This window comes from Paramormyrops kingsleyae, chromosome 24 (assembly GCF_048594095.1).
Source record: "Paramormyrops kingsleyae isolate MSU_618 chromosome 24, PKINGS_0.4, whole genome shotgun sequence".
NCBI classification, from domain to species: domain Eukaryota; kingdom Metazoa; phylum Chordata; class Actinopteri; order Osteoglossiformes; family Mormyridae; genus Paramormyrops; species Paramormyrops kingsleyae.
The window spans coordinates 5,865,685-5,876,325 of record NC_132820.1 but is presented as its reverse complement, the minus strand read 5'-3'; the positions used below and the strand labels follow the sequence as shown (position 1 = coordinate 5,876,325).

General features: G+C 41.8%; 1 protein-coding gene across 1 annotated transcript; it reads left to right on the top strand.

The window, feature by feature from the left end:
* Positions 1 to 450: 450 nt before the first annotated feature.
* LOC111857456 (NEDD4 family-interacting protein 1-like) lies at positions 451 to 10,040 on the top strand. Its single transcript, XM_023838356.2, has 8 exons — positions 451 to 903; positions 3,290 to 3,377; positions 5,757 to 5,887; positions 6,379 to 6,466; positions 6,607 to 6,731; positions 7,478 to 7,544; positions 7,737 to 7,842; positions 8,957 to 10,040. Exons 1-7 carry the CDS (start codon positions 874 to 876, stop codon positions 7,838 to 7,840), a joined length of 633 nt encoding a protein of 210 aa, XP_023694124.1. The 5' UTR covers positions 451 to 873; the 3' UTR covers positions 7,841 to 7,842; positions 8,957 to 10,040.
* Positions 10,041 to 10,641: the final 601 nt, after the last annotated feature.

The window sequence follows — 10,641 nt, the reverse complement described above, 5'->3', positions numbered from 1 at the left end:
AAATGGATCATAGCCTTATGAGCAGTATTAGCATACAAAGCTTTATCAGTCTAAATCCTAAACAAATAAAAGCCACTAGGATCTGTGACGCACGCTAACACCATGAAGAAGGACCCTGGGTTGTCATCAGTGGCAGAATATGTTTGGAACAACATAGTCCCGTGGAAGAACGTGTGGGCTGAACATGATACATAATCACTGTTTGACCTGTCTGTGATAGTTTGGACGTACCCGACTCCATAATCACATGTTTTTGTTTTTTCATTTTGTGCAACCATCAAATAATATTTTGCTTAATTTGAGGTATTCCAAGTTGTGCAAGGCATCCAGAATAGTTTTATTATTAGGTACAAATAAAGGGCGTGTGACACGATGTCACTCCTGTCTCAAAATTGCTTTGCTATTTTTTTTATTAGTTCATACCTTTGCTGCCCTACCTTTGGCATGTTTTAATTAATGCACTTAAATTTTAGCCGGTTCAGTGACACGGGTGAGATTTTATATTTCCAAAATTATTATCGTCCATTTCGACTACTAAAGCAAAAGAGAAAATCATCTATGTTGACAATTTAGCATATATTAAAATATATGAGCTGAGAAAGGAAAACTGTAAACGTTTTGCTGAAATATATGTAGGCCTCAAAATTTTTATTTTTATTTTAAAACATGCGGCTGCCTATAGGGGACAGTAGTGTTGGGTTTTGTTTTCACCGTCTCCATTAGCAGGAATTCGCCTGAGAGCAGCGGAGGGGAAGCGGGCTTGTGGCGTCCCACGGATAGTAAAAAAAATTTTTTTTACATTTCTTGACGGGGAAGGTATTGTCCACCTTTTAGTTTTTGACCTGGGCTCGGCTTTCAACGTATCGCTTCATAATGGCTGAACAAAGCAGTAGGTACCAGCAGGTGAGTAGAATTTTAAAAGGCGCTGGACACCGTGGGTGCGTCGGCCGTCCTGTCATTCGGCAGACGGGCCCGCCTGCGCTAGGCAAGGCCGGGGATGATGTTTTGCTTGTAGGCCGCATTGTTTTGCTTCGCAGCGGTCCTTTTAGCTATCTTAAGGGAGTAAAGAAACGCGTTCAGGCTAGGCTTTTACCATGATTTCAGTCGTCGGCAGTTTTACATGAGATTTTTATAGCTTCTAGCGAGTCAGTAGCGATTTGTATTAGGACTGAACCTGGGTGTGTAATCATGACAATACCACTGGAGTTTTTATATGACTTGCGTTTTATTTTCTATGATTTTAGCGTTATTGGTACCAGGCTGTAACCAAAAACTGTCCCGTATTTGGTTCCTCTTGCGATTCAAGATTCATCCGAGTAGCCATTATCTATGCACTTTTAATAGGCCTGCGAGGGCAGTTGACTCCAAGTAGCTGTCGTAACGCCCTTGTCCGATATCAGATTTTTTAATGGGTTCAGCAGAGATGACCAGTGAGATTGTATCACGGAGCTCGTTTAATGTATACTAAACTATTTATGGAATGTTAGCTTCCAAGATATACACAGCATATTACTGCTGTACAATTAGGGCATTCATTTTAAGCCAACCTGAGCACGTAATGGCATGAATAATCAGTATTAGTTGCTCGAGTTTGCTAAGATGCAGAAATGAATCACCGGGAATCCGGTGTTCCGGGCAATTCAGTTTCCCTATGTTTCCCCTGTCGCGCACTGATTTGTACACAGTTTCGCTGTTGTTTTCATGTCTTTTTAAGAAGCTCTTGAGGTAAACAAGCCATATATTTTAAAACATCACATGCCTTTTCGATATTTTTTGTTTTTACAGATAATAAATGAAAGTATTTAATTCGCTGGATAGAGATATTTCTTGATGAAAACGGTATAGTATTGCTTATATAAGACTATATTATGCGTGACGATCTACTGTATTCACATGTAATAATGTACCTGACTGATTTTCAGACATCTCACATACATATTTGCCCAAATATTAGGAGAAACTATTTCCTGACATCCAGGATATTTGGTTCCCCCCCGTTAAAAAAGGTATACAGCAACTCTGGGCCTCGGTACTAATAACAATACAGTATTCACATATAATAATGTACCTGAGTGATTTTCAGACATTTCACATACCTCTTTGGTTTAATATTAGGGGAAACATTATTTCCTGAAACATAGGGAAACCAAATTGCCCGGAACACCGGCTCTCTATTAGAGATCCTGATTAAGGTGAGGGGTGTAGCCATGTTTATTTATCTTGTCTTAGTTGTGTGACTGGACGTTGTATTGACTAATGTGCATTTAATGAAATCGCTTGCTTTCTGTCTTTTTTTTTGTTTGTTTGTTTTTGAGGCCATTTTAACCAAGTGTACAGGCAAAAATGTGCTGAGGGGTTTCAGTGAAGTGACTGCTATCCTTTAAGATGGTAGCCTGCTGAGAATTGGGATTAGAAATGTTACAGTTAGGAGGAATAGCTGGCTTTGTACACCTGCATCCAGGCATGTCTGTTGGGGTGCATAATCAAATAAGGGGTGTGTGTGTGTGTGTGTGTGTGTGTGTGTGTGTGTGTGTGTGTGTGTGGGGGGGGGGGGGTAGCATTTTAAGTTGCTAAAATGTAAATCATTTAAAGAACTTGAAGTTGCGGGTTAAGGTTTCTGGGAATTAGGAAGTTCACAGTACAAGCGGTTAGTTTGTTTGTTTGTTTATATATATATATATATATATATATATATATATATATATATGCTAAATTCATGCGGTACCTGCTGCTTAGACTTGCTGTTTCATATTGGTTTGGATATCTATTGGCAACGACGTGTGGGACATGCAATCTTTAAAGTGTAACTACCTTGATTAATGTTATTGGGCTGTTCCAAGTTTGACAGGTATCTAGTTGTGTAGAAGCAAACTGGATTACGGATTGAGTGTATTAGGTTTGTAGAAGGGATGCCTCTTTAGAACCTGTTAATTCATTCACTTGTGCTCAGTAGGTTGTGGAGTTTTAGTGTATGAATGTGTTTTTTTTTTTTGGCAGAAAATCTGCGTCGTGTGTGTGCATCCATCAGCGTGATCAGTGAAACTAAAACTGAAACTGCCAGTTGGTTTCCATCAAAAACGAGAGTTCGGTCCTCACTATCGTTTCGTTCTTTGTTTATCCCAGATGTTTTTTATGGCTTTTAGAAGGTCACTCTTGTCGAGAGTGTCTTTTCTTGTCATATTTGTTCCTGGGTGATTCTCCAAACACTTCGAGTCAGTCTTTGCAAGAATTTGTCATTCTTTCCTTATCAGTGGGGAAAGTCCTGTCTTATCTGTGTCTCTGCCTACAGCTGCCTAACGAGGAGGAGCCAAGGGAGGCTTCTCAGGTGGCTGTTGACGCCCCCCCCCCATACAGCAGTATCGCAGCAGACAATGCTGGTAGGGCTGTACTTGCGTCGCACACCCTTTTACGCCCTTTTACACCCTTTTACGCTCCAGCTAGCTGTGAAGTAGTATAGCATGTTTATTATTGCCCGTTTTTTTTGCCGCCTTTGTGCTACTTACTGTGTGTTTGTTTTTATGTGTTGTCTTGTAGTGTTGGTGTTAACAGAATAGTGGCGCTTTATTGATCCCTGTGAGGACAATACCTTTATTTTTGCCCCATTTTGCTCGTCATGAGAAGCTTCGGGGGTCACATCGAAGGGGCAGCTCAGGGAGTTGGGTATTAAGGGCCTTGCTCAAGGAGCCCATGGACATGTGACTCAGATTGGCGACCTTCGGATCACAGGCACAGAGGCGTAGCTTCCTGTAGATGTATCATAAGCCTTTAGGGGGCGCCATGTCTCTTTTTTTTTTTTCTTTTTCTTTTGTTTGTTCAGTTTTTTCTAATAAAACTTCCTGACAACTGACTGTTGTGTAAAACCTATACTGCTTGGATTTTTAGGTCTCATCAGATTCACTGAGGATCTATCCTTAATCTATGCTTAATTTCTGAAATCTAACTTGCACATCTCCGAAAGTGAAAACTGTCGAAATTTGCTGACCACATTCGGTGTCTGTTACTGTGTTACTCACTGCAAGGCAGCGCATGTACAATGATCTATCTGTGCAAGCAAACGAGAAAGAGCACGGGCAGCAAAATGCTACATATACCTGCTGAAGAAGACTTTCCAAATCCTGTGACTTTTTTCCCCCACCCCCCAACCTATAAATAGGACTTTTTGGAGAAGCAAAAAAAATTAAATCGAGTTTAGTTGTAGTATACAAATATGCAGTGACATGCAGTTTTTCTGCTTATATGGTGAAGTGGTAGCTGGGTGCCAGTGTAATGTTGGGGAATAGTAAAGATACTCAGGATTTTTACATTATCATAAGACCCTGTGACTTAGTTCCCAAATCTACCGTTCAAGGTCACGTCTCACTTGGTCAGCAGCGGCACGTGATGCTTGAGTTTCTAAGTGTTACCACTGATTTGTCAATTCAGCAATAATCACGTTTTCAGTTCTTGTATATTCAGAATTTTCCATCGGTTGGTGACCCCATGGACGATGTCGTATCACAGTGTTTCCCCTACCATTAAATTAGGGGGGCGCCCCACCCCCCCAACGGCACCTCCAGACCCCCCTTGAAGGTCAAGTTAATTTAATTTTCTTTTCTATATAGCGCCAGATCACAACAGACGTCATGTAAGATTACCTTTCCTATAGAACAGGTCTGTATATTGTCCTTTTATTAAACAAACTAAATAGCTTTATGTTATTTATCTTATTTACACAACAGCTTGTCATTTTTGTCTCTACACGGTCACGCGTTAACAATTCTCCTCTGCTCTCTGTATCGCGCATGGCGGAATTCCGCCCCGATGCGTGCGCACAGACACGCACGCACACAGGTGAGCACACTCCCAGCAGCGGACGGAGAGCGCGCGTCGGGACATATGTCGCGTCAACCACCCACCCGAAAAGCAGGGTAATAAATACGTTTCACAGTGGGATTTTCTGCTTTAAACTATCACTATTTTAAGCTACCAGCTATCACTTTTAAAGCCTAGCAGTTAATGTATTTGCAGGTCAAGACAAAAATCCACAATCTGACTTTGTTAGCTGACGTCACACTCGCTATAACCGCAGTGTATTATGGGTCGAATCGCCACTGCTTTCATTAAAAGAAACATATGAACACCATGAATCCTGTCGGTGTCCGTCTAACCCCCCCCCCCCCCCCCCCAAACTGTAAACCTGGGGGAAACACTGTATCAGTTCAGAAAACTTTTTCTTTTTGCCAGCAAAGCATGTATATAATTACGATTTCTTTTGGAACTTTATGCTAGCTTGGTAGAGTGGAAGGTGACATTTTTTTGTCTCTCCGTGGAGGTCAAGGCCCTTTTCTCATGTCTGTGAGTTCCATTTGCCTTCGGATCCGAGTTTTGGTTGCCGATATTACGTCACATCCGCTAAAAACTCGGGGAAACACGAGTCGGATGCTTTCCATTTGCCACAGAGCCGAACAACTTGTCGGATTTAAGGTCCCTTAGTTTAAATGGCCTTTAGCTTTGTTCACTCACAATTAGCCCAAACTACCTTTAATCCGACAAATAATCCAACCAATCATGAAATCCATGAATTCTAGCCCAGTTAATTGTTAGCCATTGTTAGTAATATCATTTGATAACACATTAAGCGCAGAAACATTAGTAATACTATAGATAGGCCTCAGGCTGTATCAGATTTAGGTAATGGGTCAGCTGATAGCTAAACAAGGCGCCAGTGCTGTGCTGTTCAAGGAGATGGTTTAGCATTAGTGTCCCATATTCTTCAGCTTACTTCGATTACAAGGAAGAGGGCAGTTTCCCCAAGCCGCCGTCATACAACGTGGCAACATCACTGCCATCCTACGACGAGGCGGAGAGAGCCAAGGCCGAGGCCACCATCCCCCTGGTCGCCGGAAGAGTGAGTTCTACTCCGTGGTCCTACCTGTCGCCCATCAATGTTGGACTCTACCGTAATTCAACCACATTTGAGGGAATGCTTAGCGTTAGTAGATAGCTGGCATGTCGTTCTGCAAAACTGGACCAGAGTTCTTTTGAAGGATGTGCTATTTTACTGGTTTGTGTCTATGCCACGCAATGCTTAGGAACAGCACAGGGAACGGCTGGACACTTTTGATGATCTAACACATGGTTCCATAGAGGTACAGTAACAGTGTGCGTACGGTAGTATTTAAATGCAGACCCCCGATTTATGCTACAGATCCATTTAAATACTCTTTATTTACCATGACCCTTAAATAAGTAGGCTGTCCTTTTTAGCGTTCATGCTATGTCTGTATAGCAGCATTTTTAGGTTTGCATTCCTCTGTCTTGGATTGCTGCAACGTATGAACAATGTTTATGTAATTAAAGCCATAGTAAGTAGGAACCTTACGGTGACTCTGTCCACAGGATGACGACTTTGTGGCCAGGGACGACTTTGAGGATGCTGACCAGTTGCGGATCGGCAACGACGGCATCTTCGTGCTGACTTTCTTCAGTAAGTGTACTCCGTCTTCCCCGTCAGTCTTCCTGACGGTGGTACTCGCCAGAGAACTGTTGGCTCTGGGCGTCGTTTTCAGATTCTCTCTGGGAAGTCCTTGAAGACCTTTCACTATGACCGTCTGCTCTCTTTCCCAGTGGCGTTTCTGTTCAACTGGATTGGCTTTTTCCTGTCCTTCTGCCTGACCACCTCTGCGGCCGGCCGCTACGGAGCCATCTCTGGGTTTGGCCTGTCACTCATCAAATGGATCCTCATTGTCCGCGTAAGACTCGCTCGTCGGGGGCTCGGCGTTCTGGGGTCGGCGATTTATGGGCCTTAAGTAGCAGCGTGTGTGAGTTGCACTCCTGCGTGTGCATTTTCCTAAATGTCCGCATAAATTTTTCTTATTATTATTATTATTATTACTACTACTACACCTATTAATTGCAGCAGCAATTGCTTTTTAAAATATATTTATTTATTAGAATTTTGCAATAAAAATACAAAAACGACCAACTACATAGCCCATAAATACGCAACGTTATATGAAATAAGAGGACTCATCACAGGTGATATTGTTTAGAATACATATAAAAGTGTCATACAGCTAGATAGCTTCTTGAAATACTCCATAACCGTCAACCTTAAGCTTGTACATAGAACCTCTATCCACAGAAATCCCCTTAACATAACTGCAGAATGATCCTGACCAATATTAGAAAGCTAAGACTCCTAGATCCCACAGAACTGTTCTGATTAGGAAAGTAGTGTACGGGTCAAATATTCTAGTGGCCAGTGTTCCGTGATCACTCTGTGCCAATTCTTAATCAAAGATGTTTATCACTTATCCATTGCAATAAGACGTTCTTTCTACCCATAAAGGTCAGTATGTTAGACAGAATGTGTTTCTATTGTGTAAGGAGAGCAGGTGGGTCCATCTCCAGTCCTGCCTTCAGTATCCTTTCAATTTCCTTAAGAATATGTTACCAGAATTAGTAACAATATGTTGACTCTTCTGTGTTTATCCAGTTTTCCACTTATTTCCCTGGATACTTTGATGGGCAGTATTGGCTGTGGTGGGTGTTTCTGGTATTGGGTGAGTATCTAGTTCTTACATTCATGGTGGTTGTAATATGTGTTTTTGATGCTTTTTCTTCCATCTTTATTCCTATTAACTTGTTACAGTGATTCTTCCAGTTGACTGAGATCTGACTGGTCTGGTATTCCGCGGGCCGCCAAGTCGATTCCCATCTGCGTCTGACCCGCTCTTCCGTCTTTCCTTCTCCAGGATTCCTGCTCTTCCTCAGGGGCTTCATCAATTATGCCAAGGTCCGCAAAATGGCCGACTCGTTTTCCACACTGCCCCGGACCCGAGTCCTCTTTATCTACTGAAGGTGAGTTGCCACGGCCGATCTGTGCCCCCCCTGCACACGCAGCATGACTCACTGGCTGAGCTGGTCATGTGATCTTTCAGGGCTGACCTACATAGGAGCGAGACAGATTACAGTCCAGCTATCCAGTAGGGCTGCTCGATGGCAAAAAATCATAATAGCGATTATTTTGGTGAATATTGATCATGATTATTCAACACGATTATTCATTGACTTTGGAAATATCAAGCATATTTAATATTTTTAATTTGTCTCTCTAACAGTGGATGCCCTTGAACTTTGTAATTTAAACTGAGAAACAAAAAGGAGTTGGAGTGGGGTGCACAGGATAACACGAGACAAAACGGGAGCATATCCGCGAAATGACATGCGGCACAATCATTTCATATCTCTTATTTTATTTTGATAATCTTTGGGGCCAAAATTGTAATTGAAATTAAAAATGTGATTAATTGCTCAGTCTGACCATCTGGGCACCTGCTCCCACCTTATGTGACTTGCATGTACATTAAAAAAATAATAATTATACGTATTTATTTAAGATGATCTTATAAAACTGTGATCTCTGTGAATCTTTGACATTACTAGATTCCGATTCAAAATACTTTTATCATCCTGGAGGAAAATTGTTTAACAGACGGCACTTTAGGGCTGTTTTCTTATCTGCAGTTTCAGATATGCTACCTTTTCATATAGAAACATGGAAAACACAGACAGCAGAACCCCTAGACGGATGTAATTTTGGTCCGATTATTGTACGCAGTGGTCTTGGTAATCCCTTACCCAAGAAACTTAGGCCTCCTGTCTAATTCACTGGAGGAAATAAACATGCTGTTGCTATGCAACTAAATCCATATAAATACATACACACACATGTAATGCATATGTGTGTAACTGCATGTAAGTCCCTGCTGAATGTTAAACAAAGAGGAGTGATGTAATGGGAACACAGAGCGCTATCTGTACGTTGGAAATCCTGATTGCCCAGCAGGCCTTCGTAGTAACTCTAAATAGCCTCTGTACGACCCCATAGGAAGTGATTTGCATTCTTAAGCGATACGGCGGTTTTCCCAAAACGTGGCACCGCTACATTAATAATCTGTTCTTTTTATTGCAGCTGTGCTCTTGGAATGAAACAAATTCACTTCCTGCAGCAAGAGTCCCGGATGCAAAGAGAAAATAAAGGGAAAAAAAACAAACCTTATGGGTCGAAATCTACTGCACACCTGCGAGGAAGTCGGGGAAAAACAAGCCACAGAAGAAGAGGAAGAAATACTGATTCGATTAACACTCTTCTCTTCATGAATGAGACGTTACTTTTTATGTTTATAAATGTACAATTTTACTAGTGGATGCTTACGATTCTGTAACCATTCGGTCATTAGTGGCTAATGTTAAGTGCTATTTGCAATCAAGTCTGTGATGTATGAATAATGCCTTATACAATATATCATCTGTTCATAGTTGAGGAGTAGCATGCACATGTCCTTTTTAGCCAGTAGGGGGCAGTGTTGTTTTTCTTCTGTGTTTTGAAAAACTGTATTTGATTTGAAGGGTTCACGCCAGCTCTAATTCACAGAAAAGTTGAGAGAGATCGGAGAATCTTTATAAGCTGAGAGGATGATATTTGGCATTTGTAGAAAACCAAAACGGCGTTTTTTTTTTTTTTTTTTTGACTAAATCATTTCTTTCAAAAAAGTTACATTTTCTTGACTTACATTGAAAAACTCTATAATCAGGGTGGGTTTTGGGAGGGTCTCTAGGGGAACAAGTAACCGTCCACAGTGCCCCTGCATACTGCACCCTGCAAAAAAACGAATCCTTTCCCTGTCTTGGCTGGAAAGCACCGACCCAAGACAGCTCAGAGACGTATGTAGAGCTGTGGTGATTTCTCTACCTTCTGGACTCTTTATGAGGCTTTACTTCGTAAGTAATTTTAATACGAGAGGCTGAAGGTGTGCTCTCAGCGTGCCTGCGTGCTCCTACGATTCCTTAACGATAATAAACCACGCCAGTGCGACAGGCTAACGAGAGGCGGCGTTCGACCACATCTCGTCAACGTTGATGAATTGGACCTGTCTCGTGTCTTTGTACAAGTTTCCTTACTCAACATCGTAGTACCGAACTTTAAAAGTTTTTATGCTTTGTATGTATGACTGTAAATAAAGCAACATGGGTAATAAATGTCACTTCCATAGTCATGCTTGTTCATGTCTCTTGGTCTTTACTGTCTGCTCTAAGGGGCGTCCAGAGATGCCTGATTGAGTTACCCTGGCTGTTTTCCTGAACACTCTGCCCCAGGAGGCCTGGTGAGATCACATGACCAAGTTCACTGGAACCTTGGGAAGCCAGTGTCATATAGGGGTGTGTTTCCCAAAAGCGAATAACGCGAGTGACTTGCGTAGTTGGAGCCATGCAACTAAACTCTTCCAACTAAGCTGCTTACTGGAACTTTCGGAAAACATACCCGTGGGCAGTCGGTCTCATCGAGACCTGCGTTTTCCTCGGTCATTAAGTCGCAACCCAAATTAAAAAAAATTTTGAACCAAATTTTATTTCACAGAAAATTGCGCAGTAATAATAGCATGCATCGTTAAAAAAAACAAAAGTCTGAAGAAAGGAAAAATTTCAGAATTTTTTTCAACCGCACACCACGAACCAATGAAAATGGTCACCCATCCATCCGTTGGGCTTATGTTCGGGGAAATTAAAGTTGTCCAGACTCGTTAAAGGCTCCTGCAATTGTGGCACCCAGGTCCCCTAAGTGTGAGGGACGTGTGAGAAGGTGAGGTCATCACAGCC

Bases quoted from the DNA above. Each gene is read 5' to 3' on its own strand.
- LOC111857456 (XM_023838356.2), top strand. From the start codon at position 874: ATGGCTGAACAAAGCAGTAGGTACCAGCAG. The intron at 6,732-7,477 runs GTAAGACTCGCT...GTGTTTATCCAG, and splicing joins AATGGATCCTCATTGTCCGC to TTTTCCACTTATTTCCCTGG. The intron at 7,545-7,736 runs GTGAGTATCTAG...TTCCTTCTCCAG, and splicing joins GTGGGTGTTTCTGGTATTGG to GATTCCTGCTCTTCCTCAGG.